Raw genomic sequence first — 23,782 nt, 5'->3', positions numbered from 1 at the left:
GTGCTTCTATGATCTTATCTACGTCCCATGTCCAGTGGCAATTAAACTACTCACATTTTGATTTAAATAAACAAAGCAGTTCTTTCTACAGATCCGCAACCTTCCCAACAGGTCTTGTAATCACTTTTTAATTATAAGGGGTGCAGAGTTCACCAGCATTCTATGTGGGGCGGTCTAAGGGCCATCAACAGAGCTCTCCTGAGTTCCCTCTAATTAGGTTTATGCACCTCATTAGCGTGTCTGTGAGGGGGGCCCTGCCACTGGCCTATTCTGCAATATAGCTAGCGTGAGTTCAAAGCGCGCCGATGGAATTCCCAGAATCCTCCTCGCCGCTATTTTTAGTCCATGTTTCCCACCCCCCGCCCCACAACCCCAATCGTCCGTGTACATTAGTGCGCCTTGCTTTTATCCAGATCAGCAGCCTCGAAGCCGAGGGTACACTTAGAGGCAAGAACGTAACGTCAGAATAACTCACCGTCTCCGAGCGGTGGTTGTGGGAACGTGCACCAGTAGTCGGCCATGAAAGGGAAATACCAGGCCTTCGGCATGCCATATTCTCCTGCAACACAAACAAGACATTATCTAAAGGCTGCTAGGGGTTTTATACTCACTCTTTTGATACTGCTTGAAACCCCCGTTATTTAGCTAATCTCTCAACGTTTCAAATGCATGTTTTCAGACCCTTAATTTTGCAGTGCTTGATGTTCTGCGCATACCTTAATCAATGCAATTTTGAAGATTGTTTTCTTATTTAGATTTTATTTGATGCAGCACTTTTTACGCCATCTTCCATGATGTCACAAACATAGATGTCAAAAGAAACAAAGATTATCTTGGCTTGTTCTGTAAAACGAGCAGGCTCAAAGGTTGTGTAATGGTGTGTGTCATGATGTCATCTCATGATGTCATGGGGACAGCCGTTGTGATATGGCCACGGCTTTCTTTCATTCACAAAACCTCTAGAGCATGCATCTGCACGTTCCATTTTCTTGCTTATTGCATTCTGGGAGGTCTAGTCTTGGTTCCACATAATTGTACACCTTGACATGAAGTACCATGACCAGGGCCACTGGATTTATGGGGTTCTGCGGCTCTGGCGTTTTCAGCATATTTAAGGATGTACTGCATTTGCCACACATTTCATCCTAATCTACAAATCCTCAGATTTCAACACAAAATGTTGGGCCTCATTTACAATATTTTGACACACAGTAGAGCAGCAGGCCTTCCTGCTGTGCTGCTGTGAATCAAAATGAAAAGGCAGCAATGTGCTGTATCTACAAGATCCGGGGAATATATGATATGATGACAGATTATGCGTTGTCCTTCAAAACAGTTTTTTAAAAAGTTTAATTTTAGGAGAAGAAACTCTTTTTGTTTCAAGTTGAACTCGCGCTTTCTTCAGTGATTCACAAATCACACTATTCGCCATGTATCTACAAGATACGGCACATTCCCGTCCTTCTTGACTCATTTTGAAAGTGGACCTGCACTGAGGGGATGAGTGGTTTTGTGCAGGAAGGGACACCTTCAAAAGCAATCATTAAAGTCAATTCCTCTTCATGCACAGAAAGAGGAAAAAACGAGGAGAAATATAAGTATTTATTTTCGTTGTCCCTCCTTAAGCCTCCCCTGGAGAGACTCAGGATGCTGATGCATTCTCAGGTTTACAAAATGTTGTAAATCTGGAAATGCGTCATGTTCCATGGATGTTACGTGGGAACCCCCACAGCAATACTCATGGAACGCCCCTTTCACACAGAGTTATGCGTGAATGGGAAACATATTTACAGGGGTAATGAATAGTCATGCATGCAATCCCATTGCGCTGCCCGTGCGTCAATAAAAGTCACGCACCGGCGGCACAATGGGCCTGTAAATAAGCCCAGCTGCTTTTAGCTCAGATAAAAAAATATCTTTAAAAATTGGTGCTGCACAGTGACATACATCTTTTGCAAAGGTTAACTCACCCGCGGTCAAGTGCAGATTGCTGTATGAAAATATTAAAATGGTCCCAATGAGGGTAAGATTTTGGTCAGACAATAATGTGTTAAAGTTACAAAATAGCAACATATTCCGGAATGTTCCACGGCGATAGGAACTAAGGACCTCAAGGCGCTCGAACAAATGAATGTCCCTTATAGTTTATGTGCCTGAGGAAGTCCATCTTTGCACTGGTAACAACGTTCTCAAGCTGATGCAAGTTAGCCATGGGTTTTTCTATCAGTGTTTTATATTTTTGTGCAGCTGACACTTTCAATCCACTTTAGTGAGAAGTATTGTAAGAGTGCCAGAGAGGGCAGGTTGGATGAGTTGGTTCAGAGACCGCCTCTTCCTATTCCAAAGGAAAAATAGTGCCTGTAGTGGTGCATCTTGTTGCAGTGATCCAGGTGAAAGTAAGGCATTAGGATTCATCTGATACCAATGGCTGCTTTAGTATGTTTAGACAGGAGGCGTAGCCCCCACCCTTCCTGGTTAGCCCCTCATTATATACCTCATTTATAAAAAGTGACCTTGGCTGAGCAAAAACACTGCTGCGTCACTTTTCATAGTGCCATCCTTATAACACCATAGATGCGCCGTATTTACCATATGGCGCTCCATGGCGCAAAGATTTACAGATATGTCAGGAATTCTGATGTATCTGGTGGTGCAAAAAGTATGCATTGTTGGAGTGTGTTAGGAAACTGATGCAACTCTAGCAATGTGTCATGGCCCACGGGCGAGTCCAACGTGAAAAGACCCGCATCAGTCCTTACGACTGCTTGAAGCAGGCGTAAGGATTTTGATGCAGTCAAGTTGTAGAAGTGGCGTAGTGATAGCTCAGAAATTTCACTGCGCAAGTTCTCTGAGGCTTTTGTTCATGGAAACGCCCACCCTGCATACATTATACCTGACGCAGGTATAATGTAGCACAGGCCTTTACAAAGTGATGTATCTGCCTAGATGCGTCACTTTGTAAATAGGGCGCAGTGTGGCGCATAGATCACGTTGACACAGTTTCACAAAAAAGTGGTGAACCGGTAGTGCAAGCCCTTCATAAATGTGGGCCTATATTTTTTGTCAGAGGAATGATTTGGAAGGGTGTTCTGCATTACAGACACACTGTGAAGAGGTACTGCTTCTGCCTTTGTTGTGATGTGCTGTGTGAGGAAAGCTTAAACTAGTGCTTCCTGTACTACATATGTGTATGTGAGGAAAGCTTGTGCATGTGAGGAAAGCTTGCATGCCCTGCTGCTTCCTGTACTACATATGTGTATGTGAGGAAAGCTTGTGCATGTGAGGAAAGCTTGCATGCCCTGCTGCTTCCTGTACTACACATGTGTATGTGAGGAAAGCTTGTGCATGTGAGGAAAGCTTGCACTGCTGCTTCTTGGCATGCATCAGATATGTGCATGTGAAGAAAGATTGCGCTGCTGCTTTCTGTACATCAGAAACGTGCATGAGAGGAAAGCTTGCACTGCTGTTTCCTGTGCAGCAGATATGTGCATGTGAAGAAAGATAGCGCTGCAGCTTCCTGTACCTCAGATGTGCATGTGAGGAAAGCTTGCGCATGTGAGGAAAGCTTGCATTGCTGCTCCCTGTACCTCAGATGTGCATGTGAGGAAAGCTTGTGCATGTGACGAAAGGTTGTGCTGCTGCTTCCTGTACCTCAGATGTGCATGTGACGAAAGCTTGTGCATGTGAGGAAAGCTTGCGTGCTGCTTCCTGTACTACATATGTGCATGTGAGGAAAGCTTGTGCATGTGGGGAAAGCTTGCACTGCTGCTTCCTGTACCTCAGATGTGCATGTGAGGAAAGCTTGTGCATGTGAGGAAAGCTTGCACTGCTGCTTCTTGGCATGCATCAGATATGTGCATGTGAAGAAAGATTGCGCTGCTGCTTTCTGTACATCAGAAACGTGCATGAGAGGAAAGCTTGCACTGCTGTTTCCTGTGCAGCAGATATGTGCATGTGAAGAAAGATAGCGCTGCAGCTTCCTGTACCTCAGATGTGCATGTGAGGAAAGCTTGCGCATGTGAGGAAAGCTTGCATTGCTGCTCCCTGTACCTCAGATGTGCATGTGAGGAAAGCTTGTGCATGTGGGGAAAGTTTGCACTGCTGCTTCCTGTACCTCAGATGTGCATGTGAGGAAAGCTTGTGCATGTGAGGAAAGCTTGCACTGCTGCTTCTTGGCATGCATCAGATATGTGCATGTGAAGAAAGATTGCGCTGCTGCTTTCTGTACATCAGAAACGTGCATGAGAGGAAAGCTTGCACTGCTGTTTCCTGTGCAGCAGATATGTGCATGTGAAGAAAGATAGCGCTGCAGCTTCCTGTACCTCAGATGTGCATGTGAGGAAAGCTTGCGCATGTGAGGAAAGCTTGCATTGCTGCTCCCTGTACCTCAGATGTGCATGTGAGGAAAGCTTGTGCATGTGACGAAAGGTTGTGCTGCTGCTTCCTGTACCTCAGATGTGCATGTGACGAAAGCTTGTGCATGTGAGGAAAGCTTGCGTGCTGCTTCCTGTACCTCAGATGTGCATGTGAGGAAAGCTTGTGCATGTGGGGAAAGCTTGCACTGCTGCTTCCTGTACCTCAGATGTGCATGTGAGGAAAGCTTGTGCATGTGAGGAAAGCTTGCACTGCTGCTTCTTGACATGCATCGGATATGTGCAAGCGAAGAAATATTGCGCTTCTGCGGCCTGTACCTCAGAAGTGCAAGTGAAGGTAATCTTGCACTGCTGCTTCCTGTACCTCAGATGTGCATGTGAGGAAAGGTTGTGCTTGTGAGGAAAGCTTGTGCATGTGGGGAAAGCTTGCACTGCTGCTTCCTGTACCTCAGATGTGCATGTGGGGAAAGCTTGCACTGCTGCTTCCTGTACCTCAGATGTGCATGTGAGGAAAGCTTGTGCATGTGACGAAAGCTTGCGTGCTGCTTCCTGTACCTCAGATGTGCATGTGAGGAAAGCTTGCGCATGTGAAGTAAGATTGCGCTGCTGCTTCCTGTACAGCCGATGGTATATAGTGCTCCTCCTACACTGCATTTGTTAGCAGACTTTTTTAGAATCTTTTCAGTATGCAAAAGCCAAAGTGATTGGCTTTGTCAAACAGTCTTCTATTTGCATACTGGCACTTGGAGTCTGGCCACCGCGATCAGCCGTTTCCTCGGTGGTCAGTATATGCGACCGATGCAAGTCCGAATTTTAAGAGAATAAAGCAGAAAGCTTCGACTACCTCATGTAACCGTGTTTTTTTGTCCCGTTTCTAAGCACTGTGATTAGCAGGTGTCACTCACCCCCAATAGTGATTCGAGTAGTCCTTGTCTTTTCATCGCATCCAGCAAAAAAAAAAAACAGGTCCGGTGGCTTAGGGTACTAATGTGTTTGACACAGGTTCAAATCCCGGCGGGTCCACTCAGCCTTTCATCCTTCTGAGGACGATAAAATGAGTGCCATTGAGTTGGGTAGCAACAGACATCTGTTACTCAGCGTCAATATGCCCACGGTTGTGCTATACGAATAGGTATCAGGGTCTAACTACCAATGGTGCAGCGGCCTGGGGGGCCCATTAACCCCTGATGAATGCTGTATTTTACAACCTAACCAACAGCTAGGGGGCCCTTTTGCTTGCTTGCACTTGAACCAATGGCACCCTTACGACGTCACTGCATTCCATTACACGTGTATACTTATGTTGTGTGAGACAGCCAGCAAGCTCACTTCAGATATTGTCATAAACGGAACCCAAGTCAATGCAGTGCCTTTTATTCTGTCCCCTTTTCATCCTGGAGCGCAAAGCATGCTGGGACTTCTAGTTTTCCTACCCTATGTTCATGTGGTTTGTGTCTGCATGTCTCAGCAATCAGCAAAGGGTGTTGGTGAAGGCTGAAGAACGGGACGGCCTGGTGACACTCTGAGATGCTGTAGCCTGTAGACAGCTATGTGGGATGACAAAAGAAGCAGCTAAGTAAATCCGAGGAAATCCGAGGAAATCCTCAAACCGTCAAGTAGTAATATAAATATTCGTGTGATCTGAGGGAGGCTGGGGGCACCGGAGGGCTTAGTGCACCAGGTTACACATTAGGTGCGAACACTTATTTCCATCTGAAAGGGGTGCTATCCGTTGCTTGATGAATCCTGGGGAGTAGGCGTGCCCCCTTTGTTCTAGGATGAACCACTCTGGACTGTGAGCCCTTGGGGCTTCCGTCCTGGTGTGAAATGCTGGCGGGCTTCACCTGTATCTGGTGGAATATCTCCTTACCCTGAGCGAGCCCCTCCCACGCCCGGTATTTCCAGCGGATCACAAGTGCCCGCAGCAGCCGCTGCTCCGCTTCCTCATTGTCCTCGCTGACCCCCCCCCCCCCCCCCCCCCCCAAAGTCCCCGGAAATGTGCCTGTCGGCTAAAAAGATAGGAATATTTGATGGTGACGCACACGGATGACAAGGGACAACTTAACTAAACAGCACGTGCAATCCTCCCTTCCTGTGAATAATGGGGAAATACAGGGCACAAGTCCTAAACAAGCATTTACAATGCAACGGTCTTGCCTTTGCAAAAGTTAGAGGTATTGGCATTGTAAATGACAAAATTGTTATTTATGTGTTGGTTTTGAAAACAGATAAATAAATGGCATTGTCATTAACAATGCCAATAGCTTAATCTCTCGCAAATTGGAGACCTATTGCATTTGCACCCACAAACACACAGAGCCACAGAGACACACACAGAGCCAAACACACAGCCACACACAGACACAGAGCCACACACACAGAGCCACACACACACACACAGAGCCACACACACACACACACACACACAGCCACACACACACACACAGAGCACCACACTCACACAGAGCCCCCCCACACACACAGAGCGCCACACACACAGAGTGCCACACACACAGACACACAGAGCACCACAGACACAGAGCCACAGACACAGATCCACACACACAGAGCCCCACACACATACACAGAGCCACACACACATACACAGAGCCACACACACATACACTGAGCCACGCACACATACACAGAGCCCCAGAGCAGAATTCCAAGAGCCAGCAAAGGCTCGCAGCATAGGAACCAGGTTACACAGGATTCCCTTTTCATGGCTGCCTGCCCCCCCCCCTTCCTCCTGCCCCCTCCCTCCTCTCGGCAGCATGTTCTGCTCTCTGAATCAATGTTCAGTTGAGATTTTCAAAGCTGGTCAGTCAGCATTCGGGCAGTCATTCCCCAGTTTAGGCCGATCACCTACTTACCTACTCATTGCCCCAGTTGTCTAACCTCGTTCCCACAGCTGCCCCACCTCTGCACATCTACTGAATAACACAGCAGTACTGCACATTCCCAAACAGCTGCGCTAACACCCCATGGGTTGCCAGAAATGTAAAATAGCTGCTTAAGAGGCATCTGCAATTACATTCCCTGGGTGTGTAACAGTCTTTAATGACTTTTCCACAATCGTAAAGAATCTAGAATTATGTGGTTAGGCTTCCTTGTAACCTTTGACATTGGTAGTCACACTGCAAGCGTAACGGGATATATACAGCTACATACTACAGGTACATTTACACACCTACATTTCCTGGCTGTGGAGGTTACATCATCTAGTAATTTCAGTGTGAACATATGTATTGTTACATTACACAGTCATTCCCTTGTATTAAGACATCTTGGACGGTACTTTCAGGGCATCCAGGCGCCTACAGCAACAATGCTTTGGCAGGCAGCCATCTAGGCTTACATTCCCTTTGTAGGCAGGCGCTAGTTACATTCCCTTCACACCCTCTTGGTAGGGAGCATCACTGGTTACATTCTCTGGGTATCCCGGAATCCTCCGCTACCCTCCTGGGGTAATGTGGTCCCTACACTGAAGGAGACCCCGAGCCCTTTATATAAGTCTGGGGCTGTGACCCACAGGGTCACCTTGGAGGGGACAAGGTGTCGAACACCTTCTGCATATTTGCAACTCTGTGAATAGCGATCCCGTTGCTGTTTTGGGGGAGGGGTGAAAACTTGGAACATATGAGAGTGGGGGTGGGGAGTCAGAGGGAGAGCACAAGTTTCAGTGGGAGAAAGCCTTGTGGCAGATTAGGAAGTGGGCGTGACCGGGTCACTGGAGAGAGGAGTCCACTGCAGGGTAAAAGGGGGCTGTAATCCCTTTAGCAATGAGAGGGGGGCACAAATTAGTCAGTACATGTGAAGGCAAAGGTGTAAATTAGGACCATCAGACTTTGGACCAATCAGCGCCTGACAACGGGAGGGGGTGCTATCCGGGACATATGTCTGGATGGAGAGAGATAATCCTCGAGAAGGCGTGAGGGCGAACAGTGAGGGCACGCTATACAGCGCCCCCTACAGCCTGCAGAATGGACCAGCCGCAGCGCCTAGATGCAACTTCAGAGACCGTGGGAACGAAACACACCTGCGCTCTCCATGTAAAATCATAAACACACACACACGCACTCCAAGTGAAATACGCAACATTTTCAGAGAGCGGTAAAACTGTCTTGCGAGCCCAACTCTCCCCTCACGAGCCAGGAGTTTACAAGGGAAGTCGTCACCCCAGGCAAGCCATGTCCATGAGGGTAAGCGTGAGAGGGTGAGTGAGGATGTGAGAGGGTGAGTGAGGATGTGAGAGGGTGTGAGAGGGTGAATGAGGGTGTGTGTGGGTGAGGGTGAGAGGGTGTGTGAGGGTGTGTAAGGGTGAGGGTGAGAGAGTGTGTGAGGGTAAGAGGGTGTGTGAGGGGGTGTGAGGGTGAGGGGGTGTGAGAGTAAGGGTTTGTGAGGGTGAGGGGGTGTGAGGGTGAGGGTGTGTGAGGGTGAGAGGGTGCGTGAGGGTGAGAGGGTGCGTGAGGGTGAGAGGGTGAGAGAGGTGGGTGAGAAGGTGAGTGAGGGTGAGGGGGTGAGAGGGTGGGGGTGAGGGTGAGGGTTTGTGAGGTTTGGTTAGTGTGAGAGGGTGGGTGAGAGGGTGAGTGAGTGAGAGGGTGATTGAGGGTGAGAGGGTGAGTGCGGGTGAGAGGGTGATGGTGAGTGAGGGGGTGAGAGGGTGAGGGTAAGGGGTGTGAAGGTGAGGGGTGCGAGGGTGAGGGTGTGTGAGGGTGATGGTGTGTGAGGGTGATGGTGTGTGAGGGTGCGGGTGAGGGGGTGTGAGGGTGCGGGTGTGTGAGGGTGAGAGAGGGTGGGTGAGGTGGGTGAGAAGGTGAGTGAGGGTGAGAGGGTGAGTGCGGGTGAGAGGGTGAGGGTGAGTGAGGGGGTGTAAGGGTGAGAGGGTGAGGGTGAGGGGGTGTGAGGGCGTGTGAGGGTGAGGGGGTGTGAGGGTGAGATCGTGTGTGAGGGTGAGGGTGTGTGAGGGTGAGGGGGTGGGTGAGGGTGTGTGTGTGAGGGTTAGGGGGTGTGAGGGTGTGTGAGGGTGAGAAGGTGTGTGAGGGTGTGTGAGGGTGAGGGTGAGAGGGAGGTTGAGAGGGTGTGAGAGAGTGGGTGGGTGAGAGGGGGTGTGAGGTTGAGAGGGAGGGTGAGAGGGAGTGAGAGGGTGGTTGAGGGTGAGAGGGTGGGTGAGGGTGAGAGGGTGGGTGAGGGTGAGAGGGTGAGTGAGGGTGAGAGGGTGTGTGAGGGTGAGAGGGTGTGTAAGGGTGAGAGGGTGTGTGAGGGTAAGAGGGAGGGTGAGAGGGTGTGTGAGCGTGAGAGGGTGTGTGAGGGTGAGATGGTGTGTGAGGGTAAGAGGGTGGGCGAGGGTGAGAGGGTGTGTGAGGGTGTGAGGGTGAGAGGATGGGTGAGGGTGAGAGGGTGGGTGAGGGTCAGAGGGTGGGTTAGGGTGAGAGGGTGGGTGAGGGTGAGAGGGTGGGTGAGGGTGAGAGGGTGTGTGAGGGTGAGAGGGTGCATGAGGGTGAGAGGGTGAGAGGGTGGGTGAGATGGTGGGTGAGGGTGAGAGGGTGGGTGAGAGGGTGAGTGATGGTGAGAGGGTGAGTGAGGGTGAGAAGGTGAGTGAGGGTGAGGGGGTGAGAGGGTGGGGTGATGATGAGGGTGGGTTAGGGTGAGAGGGTGGGTGAAAGGGTGAGTGAGTGTGAGAGGGTGATTGAGGGTGAGAGGGTGAATGAGGGTGAGGGAGAGAGGGTGAGGGGGTGAGAGGGTGAGGGTAAGGGGTGTGAGGGTGAGGAGGGGTGAGAGGGTGAGAGGGGATGAGAGGGTGGGTGAGGGTGAGAGGGGGTGAGAGGTTTAGAGGGGGTGAGAGGTTTAGAGGAGGTGAGAGGGTGAGAGAGTGAGGTGGTGGTGGTCGCCCACTTACCGTTCACGTCCACAGCAGCTGTTCCTTAATCTCATGGGCTTGTGCGGCCGCACACATGACTGCCGGTACGACAGACGAGGGGGTCCCAAACATCCCTTAACACCTTCCCTGCTCATGACGAGCTGAGCTCGTCATGAGGCACAAGCTGTGCTTATGACGAGCTGAGCTCGTCATGAACAATGGGGTTCAATAAGGATCAGCACAGGAGGGGAAAACCATTAGCAGCCAAGGTGTTAAACCCCGTTTCAAGAAGGCTCCACGAACTCCTAATGGGCCAGGAAGTGGCTTCCTTCTCCGGGCGGCAGCGTTGTCTGTGACAAGAACGATGAAAACAAGCGCTCGGAACAAGCGTTCGGGATGAAGTCAACTTTCGGCTTTTAGAGCAGTCCTTTTCAGACTGGCTTGGCCTGACTTACTGGTGGCATAAAAGCTTGTTTATCTTCTTTATGGGGCCATCTGTTGGCCCCATAAAGAAGATAAGAAAGCTTTTACGCCAGCAGGAAGTCAAGTCAGCCAGTCTGAAAAGGACAGGGCTTAAAGAGAAAGAAATACATCATGGCGACCTCTTCTCCAATGGCTGGCCACCGTTTAGGAGGCCAGCCATTGGAGAAGAGGGCCAGGCTTAACCCTCGCTAGAGAAACTCACTCGAGCTCGACGGTGCATGTGCGTAGTACGCCACGCAAGACCTAAAAATGAAGTGGGGGGGCCTAACCAGGTTAGGCAGTATGCAAGTGAAATTATGGCACGTGCCATCGCAGTGCATGTTGTCACGACGCGTGAAATTGCACGTGACAACACAGGAAGTGACCTCACTGGAAGTGAAATTACAGGAAGTGACATCAGATATTAAGACCTCACACATATGTTTATCAGGTATACCATGAGTACATTTAAGAGCATTATGAGATTCAACAAATTAGATTTGGCGTTGGGGTTGTGCCAAAAAAGTGGCACAATCCAAACGCAAAATCTGGGCCTCAACTAATATATATATATTTTTAAACCCTGCCACAAAGAAATTAACAACAAGGTGAAGCATGCCAGTAGATCCGTTCTGTTTAATTGGTTGTAAAGTCTGCATTTTAAAGGTTGCAAAGTCTGCATTTCAAAATATTTTATGGGTTAAGGCATCTGCTGTGAAAGTGCCCAGTAAATCTTCTGGAATAGTATTAATGGTGACATAACTCTGGTGGTTAATGCACTTGCTGGAAAGATCTGTGTTTTGTGAAGTCCCAGATTTGAATTAAAGTAGTATAGAAAGTTAACGTATTTCCTGCAAAGCACATCATGTAACATGCAGATGACAGATTTTTATTTTATGTAGGTAGTAAAGTGGGTTACTGCTTTGAACACAGATCCTTTTGTTTCCTGCATTCGTAAATTGTAATCCTTGTAATATAGCACATTGAGGTATGAAGGACATGTGACTCCTACACCTTGTAACCCTGTCTCATGTAACTCATCTTGTACATTGATTTACACATGTACATGATCTATTGTCAATGTATAACGTGTATGTTACGCAAAGAGCTCTGACACCCTGCATTGGTTTGTGTAGCGTTATAAAATAAATTAAATATTGTTAATGGAATTGTTATTTGTGTAAATACTGGGACAGGCCTACAGACCTGACATTCTTACAGTGCATGTATCTCTTATATACAATAACTGAAGTCAAAGGCATGCCTCTCTTAAGTACTTGTAAAGAGATAACGGGCTGTGTGACTTTGTTTCGCCTCCTGTGGCATTTCCATTTAAGTGTGAGGTTCCAGGCCTCCTCCAGTCAGGATATTCAAACAAAAGGAGGCCGGATGGCCCCTTAACTTCGGCACAGCTGGGGGTGAAAAAAAAGCTCCCTCACTACCTGCACATTGCTGCTGGGAACTGAAAGCAGACAACGTACAGGCGCTGCTGAACGTGTCCCAGTGTCTGAAAATTACACCGGGACAAGTTCAGCATATGTCTGTGGAGCCCAAGTTCTTGGAAGGGGGGACGGTGTCCACCCTGTGAAAATAGTGGGTGGACGCCCTGTACCTGCATGTACCCCAGACTTGTGCCCTGGGAAATCCACAAAAACAGGAAACACCCACTCTTCGAACCTTCTGATCTCCATCGACCAGGAAAGTTAAGGCCCAAAGGTAGGGTGACTAGGTGTCCCGAATTTGCCCAAACAGTCCCTGGTTTTCACCAGCTGTCCTGGCAGATTTTGGCTCATGCCCCGGTTTTTAGAGGGGGTCGATTGAAACCAGTGAGAGGGACTTATTGGGTGTTCTAAAGTTGTGATAGTTAGCAGCTGTGATATGTAAGCAATTTAATTAACAGGTATGATGCTGGCTTTAGAAGTTACATTTTATTTATTTTCTTAGTGCTTTTTCTGTGTTCCTATGTTGATAAGAGTTGTCATTCTGCGCAGCACCGTTGATGTAAAACTGTAGTCCTATTTTAGCAAAATGTCCTAGTTTGTGGTTCTCAAAATCTGGTAACCCTATCCAAAGGTACCCCTGGGTAAGACAGTGGGGGTTGGATGTACAAAGGGTGTTGGAGTCATAAATCACGTGCTACATATTGCCACAACATATCTGCCAACTTGAAGAACAGTCTCAGAAGTACTTGCGAGGCACTTTCGAACCCCACCCCAAATAAATTGCTGAGGCTGCTGACAATGTCCTGGGGTGTATTCACGCCTCTTAATGGACGCGGGCAGATAAAAGCCTCGGAAAACAAGCGGGAAAACCAATATTTACAGTGGATTTCAGCTCCTTTTTTCTGCTACTGTATGATATCGGCTCCTCACCGGGAGGCCATGTGATGGGAACCAATATTGTGTGTCACACGGTGGCGGCACCGTTTGAGTTGCAGGTATGCCACTGGGTAGAAAGCGCTATATAAATGCAAATACAATATTACAAAAATCTGATTTGCAATATAATGAAGTAAGATTACCAGCAGCAAATGGCTTTGACATTTGCAACGTCCGACTCCTTGAGAGTGGTAAGGGTATACTTGCCTTTGGTACAGATGCATGCAGTTTACAGGGGAGTGATGGACCTTCACCTCCACTCCCCTCATTTTTAAGAACAAAAATAAAGATTTGCAAATAATCCTGCTAACAGCAACTGCTGGGGAAACAGTGGCATCACTATAATTGACTTCTAGGAAATGGGTTGTGCACCACCTTTTTTTTAAACCGTTTCCAACTGTGCTCTGGGGTATCACTCCCCTCCTGGAGTGTGTGTATTAAATCCTTTTGTAGCACACCTATTACTTCATAGGTGTGTCACCCTAGGCACAAGTATAAGCGAGCTGGTTCATCCAGCTAATTTTCAACTGTATCAAATATTCAATCGTGCTTTTCAAACAAATGTTCAGTCCAGCAAAGTTCAATCTATTCTTTTGAAAACATGTTTATTCACATCTTTCCTTTATCAATTCATATTAGGCGTTATTTAGATTCATTCCTTGTTCCAATGCATTTCGGTGCATAATGAATGCACCTTCATCAGGGAATGCCTGAAAATTAAACAAATGAAACACTCTGAAGTTGTAATATTCCTCACTCACTCATATCTTAACTGATTTCATTTATGCGCCGTTTAAGTTCATTACGCACCATTTCTATGTGCGATATAACAGTCTGTGGAATATTCACCTTGTGTATCTACCAAGGTTACTGTAGCGCTAAAATACTTGCTCTAATCCGCTCTTAAGACATTGCCTGTTACCCTCGTGTGTATTTCGATAACCGTTATTCTGTCAGTTAACTATCTGTCACTGCTGCCTACAAGGGCTTGCTTTATCAGAGTTAAGGTTCATGTTGTGCTCGCGCACGGCTGACAGTTCTAACTGCTTTGTTTAAGTAGCTACGCCCGGCATATGCGTCTCACCTTAATCCCAGGATTTTGAGTTTTAGTTTCACTGCAACGCGAAGCCTTTCTCCACTCCGCTCGCTATGGGGATGTTGATTCAAACGCGCCGCCTCACGCATGCGTGTTATGGGTTGGTCGCAGCTTTTTTTTAAAATATGCTACTCGGAGCTAGCTTCATTCACGCTCTAAGCTGAACAGACTCTACGAAAACAGAGAATCTGTTCTAGGCGCTAGTGGGGAATCAATCTGCGAACCATGCGCTATGGTCAGCACTAGGTGCTCATGCACTAAACCATAATATTTACACAATATTACCAATAATGTTCAACACTCAGTTCATTAAAGATAGCAAGTAAATTCAGTCCGTTCGTTTAGCCCGTTCGGCTTAAGGCTGCACAAATGATAGATCCAATAGTTCTCCCTCTTTAACCCCTTCCATGCTCATGAAGAGCTCAGCTCGTCATGATGCACGGGTGAGCTGTGCTGATGACGAGCTGAGCTCGTCATGAACAATGGGAACTCTATGAGTTCAGCACCAGGGGGGAAAACACCTAGCAGCCAAGGTGGTAAAAGGTTTCTCTTGTTCAGGGGTCCTTCTTTTTTGGGAACAATTTACAAAACGCAAGCCCTCAATTGGCTCACATTATGCTGTTTATCCTAAAAGTGCGCTGCCACTGTAGATTTCAAGGAGCCCGTTCTAATGTTACTTTTATGTTCATTCAAGCTGGTCTTGAGTTTCCTTTCCATGTGGCCTACATATACACATCCGCATGGGCATTTCAACAGATATACAATGTTTGTTGTGTCACATGTTGCATTGAGATTTAAGGGAATTTTATTTCCTTTCATCGGGTGGTTAACATTCGCACCCTTCATAATATTGTGGCAATTGCCGCAGTTCAAGCAAGGCACTGTTCCTTTGCAAATCTGTTTGTTGGTCATTTGTTTAGGAGTTTTTAACAATTCACCCACATTTTTCCCTCTTGTGAATGCGAACGTCGGTTCCTTATTAAATAAGCCATTAAAATCCGGCTCCAGTCTGACTATCTGCCAATTTTTGTGGATTATCCTTTTGAAATTAGCACTCACATTTGAACATTTGCTCACACAGGTGATCCGTTGTTCATTGGATTTTGGTTTGACACTTAGTAATTCGGCTCTCGTTTTTCTTTGTGCTCTCTCCATTGCTTTTTTAATGATCTCTTCAGGGTAACCTAGAGATTCGAACCTTTTGGCCATTATGTTTAACTGTTGTTGACATGTTTCGTCTTCAGATACCAACCTTTGACCCTAAGAAATTGAGAGTAGGGTAAATGGGCTTTAAGTGATTGAGGATGGTGACTTTTGTACAGTAAGAGGTTGTTTCTGTCAGTTGGTTTGCGGTATAGGTTGGTGTTAAATCCTTTGCCTGCTCTTGCCACCTCTACATCCAGAAATTGTATGATGTTACTACTCATGTTCCATGTAAATCCTATCCTGTCATTTTTAGCATCCAGAATCTCTAGCTGTTGTTTTAAAGACTCCTCTGAGCCCTTCCATATTAGAAAAATGCCATCAATAAACCTCACATACATGAGAAGGTGTGTCGCCCATTCTTCATTATGGTAGATATGTTGTTCTTCAAACGCTGTCATAAACAGATTGGCATACGCCGGTGCGGCGCAATTACCCATTGAGGTACCAATTAATTGAATAAACCATCTGTCGTTATAAGAGAAATAGCTGTTCAGTAATGTGAACTCCATGAGCTTCATCAGAAAAACCTGTAGATCTTGGGGGTATGTGCTTTGCAACAGAGCGCTTTCTGTGGCTTCTAGGCCTTCTTTATGTGGTATCGAAGTGTACAATGCTTTTACATCGACCGTGGCCATCACTATGTCCTCTTCCACTACCACGTGTTGTAATTTCACCAAAAAATCTGTTGTATCTTTAACACCATCGATGCTAGTGTTATTTTTCTCCTGTGCTGGCTCTTCTTTATTCCCATTGTTCATGACGAGCTCAGCTCGTCATGAGTGTATGGAGGTGTACATCATGACGAGCTGAGCTCGTCATGAGCGTCGAAGGAGTTAATATATGATAGGCTCTTGAAAACCAAAGGCTGCAAGTGTTTATCTATGTATTTCCCCACTGGCTCGTGGATGCTCATTTTTGTTGAAACAATTGGACGACAAGGAGGTTTATGTAAGTCTTTGTGTACCTTCGGTACCATGTACATCGATGGACTCTTTGGGTTGTCCTGCGTGAGGTATTTTTGGGATTTTTCGCTGATTGTGCAATTTTCCACTGCTTTCCTGAGTATGACTTGTAAGGTCTTTCTAATTTCTTCCGTAGGGTTAGCTGGGATATCCATGTATAAGTTCATGTCCTCTAGATGTTCTTTGACTGTGTTCGAGTAAAATTCTGTGTTAAGTATCACCATCGCCCCTCCCTTGCCTGCTTTCTGACATATTATTTTCTCATTCCTTGCTATGCTTTCTATAACTCCAAACTCTTTGTTAGACATGTTCCGTTGTTTGCTTTTTTTGTTGGTGTTGATTTTGCTTATCTCCTGTTTACATAAGTTTTCAAACAGATCTATGGTCTTATGCGAGATTGGTGGCATGTATGTACTGGTTGTTTTCAATCCTCTCAACTCGTCTTCCGGCTTAGGTTCAGGATCTGTGACCACATTCTCAAAAAAAATTTGAAGTCTCATTTTCCGAGTCAACTTAAAGAGGATGACCTCTAGTTCCAACTGGTTGGTGCGCGCGGTGGGTACAAATGGCAAGCCTCGTTGTAGTGTTTCTATTTGAATTGCATTCAAATGTTGGTCTGAGATGTTTATAACCAGGTCGTCTTTATCAGTCAGTGACTTTTCTTTTTGTCCTTCTTTGAAGTCACATTCCTCATTTGAGGCGGAGGTTTTTCTTTTGGTTTTGTTGCGTCCCCTCCGGGGTCTTCTGTTTCTTCTGGGCCTTCGAGTAAAAAAGTCTTTGATGTAGATGGTCCTTCCTTATTTTGGGGTTTGTGTGTTCTCAGGGTGCTTCGTGTTTGAGTGGTGGGTTTTTCACTGTCTGTTGAGGACGTGTCAGTCTGTGATGTGTATGGTTTGGTCTGGTGCCGTTTGGCATAAATTTCAGCCCAGGTATAAACTTCTTGCAGTTTATAATCCAAGGTGTCCCTTTTGTATTTTCTTAGTTTCCTCTCATTTACCTCCTGGGTGTGTCGGGTCAGTTGACTATTAATATCCTCTAGTATTTTCTTTAATTCATCTTCTGAGACTCCTTTTTTGAGCTCTTCTGTGGTTGTTTCGATTTCTTGTCTCAAATCCTCCAGAATTTTGGCTAATTCTTCTATGATTAGCAATATTAAATCTAAGCTGCATTTGTTGAGAATTGCAAACCATCGGTCGGTAAAGGGTTTAGAGTTTTTGCACAGAGATGGTCTTAGGGCAATCCGGAGGCCTCTGGGGATTCGCTGCACCTTATGATATTTCACCATGGTACTCGCATGGAGCCGCTGATTGATCTCTTTTCTTGTGAGGTAAAGTAATTGTTTGATTTGTTGTTCCTTATTCCTGGTGTACGTATGTTCAGTGGTTTCCGTTTGGATTAATGAGTAGATTATTTCAGAGGCCAGTGAACATCTCAGACCAACATTTGAATGCAATTCAAATAGAAACACTACAACGAGGCTTGTCATTTGTACCCACCGCGTGCACCAACCAGTTGGAACTAGAGGTCAGCCTCTTCAAGTTGACTCAGAAAATGAGACTTCGACATTTTTTTGAGAATGTGGTCACAGATCCTGAACCTAAGCCGGAAGACGAGTTGCGAGGATTGAAAACAACCAGTACATACATGCCACCAATCTCGCATAAGACCATAGATCTGTTTGAAAACTTATGTAAACAGGAGATAAGTAAAATCAACACCAACAAAAAAGCTAACAACGGAACATGTCTAACAAAGAGTTTGGAGTTATAGAAAGCATAGCAAGGAATGAGAAAATAATATGTCGGGGAGGGCATGGTCATGACAGCTTGAGCCTTCCAAAGGATCGATACGCGTCTGTCCTCCGAAGGATACACGTTTGCTGTGCGTGAATCGATGGTGGCTCCCAGGTACTGTAGACATTGGACAGGAGTCAAGAGAGACTTCATGACTTTGATGTGGAGGCCCAAACGAAGTAGGAGATTGGAAGTCCGGTCGAAATGCTGTTGCGCTTCCTGAAATGTAGCTGCCTTGATCAACCAGTCGTCCAGATACGGGTAGACGAACACCTTGTTCTTCCTTAGCTTTGCAGCCACCACGGCCATGCATTTGGAAAATGTCCAAGGCGCAGACTTCAGGCCGAAAGGAAGCATGGAGTACTGATAATGGTTGTTGCCCACGGTGAAACGCAGGAACTTGCAATGTTTCCTCGCTATGGGGACGTGAAAATATGCGTCTTGCAGATCTATTGCGCATAGCCAATCTACCTGATGAAGTTGAGGGTAGATTTGATGCAAGGACATCAGAAACTTTTCTCTGCGAACCCATTTGTTGGCCTGTCGCAAGTCGAGGATGGGTCTAAACTCGTTCTTGTCTTTCTTGCAGACCAGAAAGAACCGAGAATACAGTCCTGTTTCTCTTTGGGCCCGAGGAACCAGTTATATCGCCCTTTTTTGTAAGAGAGTTTTGTCCTTCTTCTGCAACTCATGGAGCATGTAACATGATCAAGTTGGAGGGATCAACGGAGGAGGACTTGTAAAATGTAGCGAGTATTCACTGCAAACAATATTCAGCACCCAATTGTCCTAAGTTATTTTCTGCCACTCTGCCAGATGGTTTTAAATACTTCCCCCACCGGAGTGGATAACGGACGAAGGGGAAGAAACCCTTCAGGGCTTGGAACCAGCGGGAGCCCTGTTCTCTTGTCCAGACTGCTGGTTGGATCGTCCTCGTTGTTGGCATTTCTGAAACGGCTGAAAAGACCGCAGAAACTGATGCTGTTGGTTGGACTGATGGCTCTGGGACCGCTGAAACCTCTGAGAGGAATAACGCCGCTTGAAAGGGCGGGAGGTCTTTCGCTGGTCTTTAGGTTTTTCTAAACCTACAGCCTCCATTTCAGTCTTCATGCGGGCCATATCTCCGTCCGCATGGGAGCCAAAGAGTCGTGCCAGAGAACGGGAGATTGGAAATACTTTGTTGCGCCTCAGGCTTCAGAGAAGTCAGACGAAGCCAAGCATGTCGGCATAGAGCAATTCAGTGGCAATACCCGTGGGCTGCCAGGAGCGAAGTATCCGCTGAGGTGCTGATGACTTGATTCAAGACCATCATGTCCTCGTTCACTATCTCCTGAAAATCTTCCAGCTTGTCTCTCGGTAGGAGATCCACAAATTGTTGAAGGGACTCCCACAGGGATCTATCATAATGGCCCAGCAAGGTGATAGAGCTAGCCGCCTTCATGGATGTCGCCCCGGTGTTGCAAGCTTTTCTCCCCACTGAATCCAGATTACGGCTCTCCTTATCCGGTGGCACTGTGGAAGTCGAAGCTGTAGCATGATATTTCCATGCCGCCACCACTATGACAGAGTCCGGGATGGGGTCCAGTCGGAGGAAGGCAGGGTCCGACTCCGGTGGGTGATACTTCTTCTGTAACCTGGAAGGTGCAGATTTTATAGAAGGTGGCATCAAGAACAGCTTCATAGCCGGTTCCTCCAAATCCGGCACCAACAGGAGCAATGGATGTGATGTTTGTCTCTGCTGTAGAGTTCCAAATATCACCAATGCCGACAGCACAGGAGTAGACAGGGAATTGTGCAGTTTTGAAGCCCCTCTGAACAGAACCTCCTGGGAGGTGAAGATATGGTCAACAGGAGACACCCTCTGAGGGGGAGAGTCCATGAGAGTAGGAGAGTACTTCCCCAAACTCGTGGAAGACATATCCCTGGTATGCCGGGATCGAGATCTCTCATATGGATGACAATGGGATCTTGTGGGAGACCGGTGGCGTCTATGGGAACGATATCTCAATCGAGACCGTGTTCTTGGTCTTCAGTCCAGGCCCAGGCTGAGGCTGAGGAGGCAGTGGTGGAGGAGGCGGAGGAAGAGGAGGAGTAGTAGCCAGAGGTGGAGGAGGGCTTAGCGGTGGCGGAGGTATCATTGGGAGGACTACCGGTTGACGAGTAGCAGGATGTGTCCTAGATAGCGAATAAGTATGTGAGTACTCTGAACTTGGAGAAGAGACCAACCTCCTCCACTTACGGGCTGAGCGGGAGGAAGGGGCACTGGAATCAACATCAGAAGTCCCTTGCGACGTCAATCCACTGAGCGTTGACGTCATCTGTAACGCAAACTCCCTATCGACGACGATAGGCTCACCACGGAGCGAGGCCCAGAACGGGACCTAGACGTCGAACATCAGCATCGATCCCTCAACGTCGACCTTCTCATCATCTTCGATCCTCTCCTCGACGTCCACAGTCTTGTAGACGTCTATCTTCTCTTCGGAGTCGATCTTCTCGTTGACGTCGATCGTGATCGGTGGCGACGCTTCGACGGAGACCGCCGTTACTTGTGAGACTCCGATCGACGACGATGATGCCTCAATGGCGATCTTCATTGAGTCGACGTCGAAAGCGGGGAAACCCGCGACAGCCATCTCGTCCGAGACCTCGCCATTCTTCTCCTCAATGTTGATCATCGACGTCGCTTTCACCCAGAGCCCTGGGTCGACGGAGAGCATATAGTCGTCATACCTGCTCTCGACGTCGTCATCGCCGCCTTCAACGTCGATCGGGACCAGCATCGTTTTTCTGCCGTTTTTCGACTGGGGAGCCCCCCAGAGGTTGAAGCATGGGACTTGGTAGAGGACGTACCCTCTCCTTCACCAGAGGCTGAAGAAGCTGTCTTCTGTCTTCTCTGCTCCAACCCTTGGAGCCGAATCTTCTCCCTATCATGCAGGGTGCGCCTGGAAAAGGTCCTACAAATAGAACAGGTGCCAGGCACATGAGACACAGGCAAACACGGAATACAGACTCTGTGAGCACCAGACTTGGCCTTCTTCCTACCACAGTCAGGGCACTTGTCAAATAGAGATGGCATTTTGACAAGAAAGGTGCAGAAATTCTGCCAATAAACTGCAGCAGAAGGTAGATAAAGGCCAAAGATATCGAGTGAAACTGCAAAAATCTTAATATATCACTAAGATTGAATGTAATACCAAAAAAGGTAGAGCTCAATGCTCCAGGGTCCTGCTAGCAGGAGCCGGAAAAAAGAACTGAAAGTAACTGCCTCTGGCTCTGCATCATGGGATACCGGGGGTCTCTGGAGACTCTTAAAGGCACAGTATCCATTTGCAGACACATAATGGCAGCCTATGGGGGCTTCTCTATCCATTCCTTTTCATCTCTATCATGCGTAAAAAAGGAGCTTTGTGAAGGAGAGATTTCTATGTATAAAAAAGTTAAACTGGCAATTTTTTCTCACTTCAAGATGAAGTAATGGCCAGTGTAGCCTAGTTGGTTAGGCTGCATTATTGTCTTTTTATCTCTTAAGTGTCTATACAGGTCTTCTTGAAGAAAGGCAGAAGATGAGAACTTAAGAAGATATATCTAATGAAGTGCTCCGGGGTCCATGCACATGGGCGGGACTATTCACATGATTATGACTATCACAGAAATGCCCTTGCAATTTTACCACCACCTGGTATTTCATTTGATGTCTGACACTCCCTACCTGTCTGCACTCCCACTCAGGTTATATTATGTTATGTTGTGTCTGTCTGTAACTCCCTTTTTTTCTACCGGGGTCCTCCATTACCCCTATTCAGGCTTCTACCTATATCATTAAATTGGATTCTGCTAACACCCAATAAATAAAGTGTTTTAAAATAAGTGTGCATTGGACTGATGAACTTATTTAGTTTAAGAAACTTAAAAAGGTAATGTCTAGACTGAATGCAAAGCTACAAAAAGTAACCAATGCTCTCAGGCCATTGTTATCCGTCTGCTCTTTCAGCGGTGGCTAATGATCTTTGAAAGTGGTGGGCAATATTATTGCTTTGAATCATAACAAGCCTGTTAAGTGAGTCAGTCCAACCTCTCCTAGGGAATGATGGTGATAAAGGAGTACCTCTCCTGAGAAAAGTTTGAAAAACATTGGGCCAAACAGTGCACTTTAAAGCACATTTTTAAAATAAATTTGTTCAAAAGCAATAATCTCTGAAAAAGGCACTCATTAAACATGCAAGTCCTTTCATCATATGCCAAGACAATGAAACCTGATACTCCCCAATAGCTGACCCATTTTTTGTTACAAATTGTGCTGGGGGTCCTCCCTTATGTCAATAATTACCTCCATTGTATCAGAGGCAGCATTTTGTCTTGGGTGCCCCGTTAGACCAACTATTACATAAAATAAGCCAGTGCTATAGTTTTGTCGTTCATAGAGTTGCCTCCCCTATTTCAGCACCAGCACTTTGCTATGGGTGCCTATACAGCCAAGATTTCCCCTTTGAATGCCAGAGATAACAGCAGACTCCCAAGCATAACACCACATTTCTTCCACACACTCACTTAATTTACTCACTCACACACTTTCTCATTCATTCTCACTCACTTGCACTAATTTATTTCCCTCTCTTGCACTCACATTTAATCTCACTCACTCTCACGTGCAATTTCACTGTCACTCACCCATTCTCACTCACTCTGACTCATTTAAACGCGCCTTGACACTTCGTCAAGGGCAGTAAGCACTATATAAATACAAATACAAATTATGCTCACTGACACTCAAATGTACTAATTGTCAATCACTCTAAATCACTTACTATCACCTACAAACTGGTTCACACATACAGACACTCACGCTCTCCAACACTCCCTCACACTCATTCTCACTTGCTTGCAGACACTCTTGCGCTTACTCACTCACTCTGACTCACTCATGTTCACTTACTGACACGAAGGGCCCTTTTTTGATGTGCGGTGACCTTCCGACCGACATCATAGGTTTCACTTTCGACTGCCGTATTATAATGACGGTGGTCGAAAGCTAAACTGGACGTTCATTCCGGCTGGCTTCCGACTGGCTTAAGGAGCCCGTCTGCCAGTTGGAACCAGCAGGTAATCACTTAAAGACGGCGTTACCGCCATCAGGATTACAATGTCAGTTTCCCACAGGCTTTCCATTCCAGGTTTTCTGACATAGAAAGCCGGTTGGAATGTGACTTTGGGGGCACCTAGCAGAGCCCCCTGCCGTATAGTTCCTATAACTGTATATAGGACCTGTGCGTTTAGGCAACATACACTGCAGGATTGGTGTCCAAACTGATTCTGGACACCACCACCAAGTATGTCAGCCTGAATGCCAGCTTGCTCACAGTGCACTAGAAACCCCTCTTACGAAAATAGAGAATAGTTCTTGGCAACTATCGAACATGACAATTCTGTCCCATCAGGGATCGTGGAAACAATGCTATATTTCGCACAGTCACTTGTGCTCATTGTCTCAGAGAGATATACAGAATAAACGATGGGGACGTTTCTCAATAAGTATTTAATGAACCAGCGTCATTCTAGTGTAAAATAGGTGTGCTGAAACAACCATTAGATAGCAACAGATATAAATGAGTATAAGTACTAATAGAGTAAAAGAATGGTAGATTTTTTCCA

The 23,782-nt window shown here is 46.7% G+C and overlaps 1 protein-coding gene across 1 annotated transcript in view; it reads right to left on the bottom strand.

Annotated features, from left to right (window-relative positions):
- The window catches only part of ABCA4 (ATP binding cassette subfamily A member 4), a 1,055,123-nt gene that overhangs the window by 548,020 nt on the left and 483,321 nt on the right, over window positions 1-23,782 (bottom strand). The window contains exon 15 of the mRNA XM_086957892.1: window positions 476-559. Within this exon, the coding sequence (XP_086814018.1) occupies window positions 476-559 (84 nt within the window). The remainder of the gene's footprint in view (window positions 1-475; window positions 560-23,782) is intronic.

Source organism: Lissotriton vulgaris, chromosome 1_1 (assembly GCF_964263255.1).
Source record: "Lissotriton vulgaris chromosome 1_1, aLisVul1.2, whole genome shotgun sequence".
NCBI classification, from domain to species: domain Eukaryota; kingdom Metazoa; phylum Chordata; class Amphibia; order Caudata; family Salamandridae; genus Lissotriton; species Lissotriton vulgaris.
The sequence above is the reverse complement of the archived record's forward strand: the minus strand, read 5'-3'. Positions and strand labels throughout refer to the sequence as shown.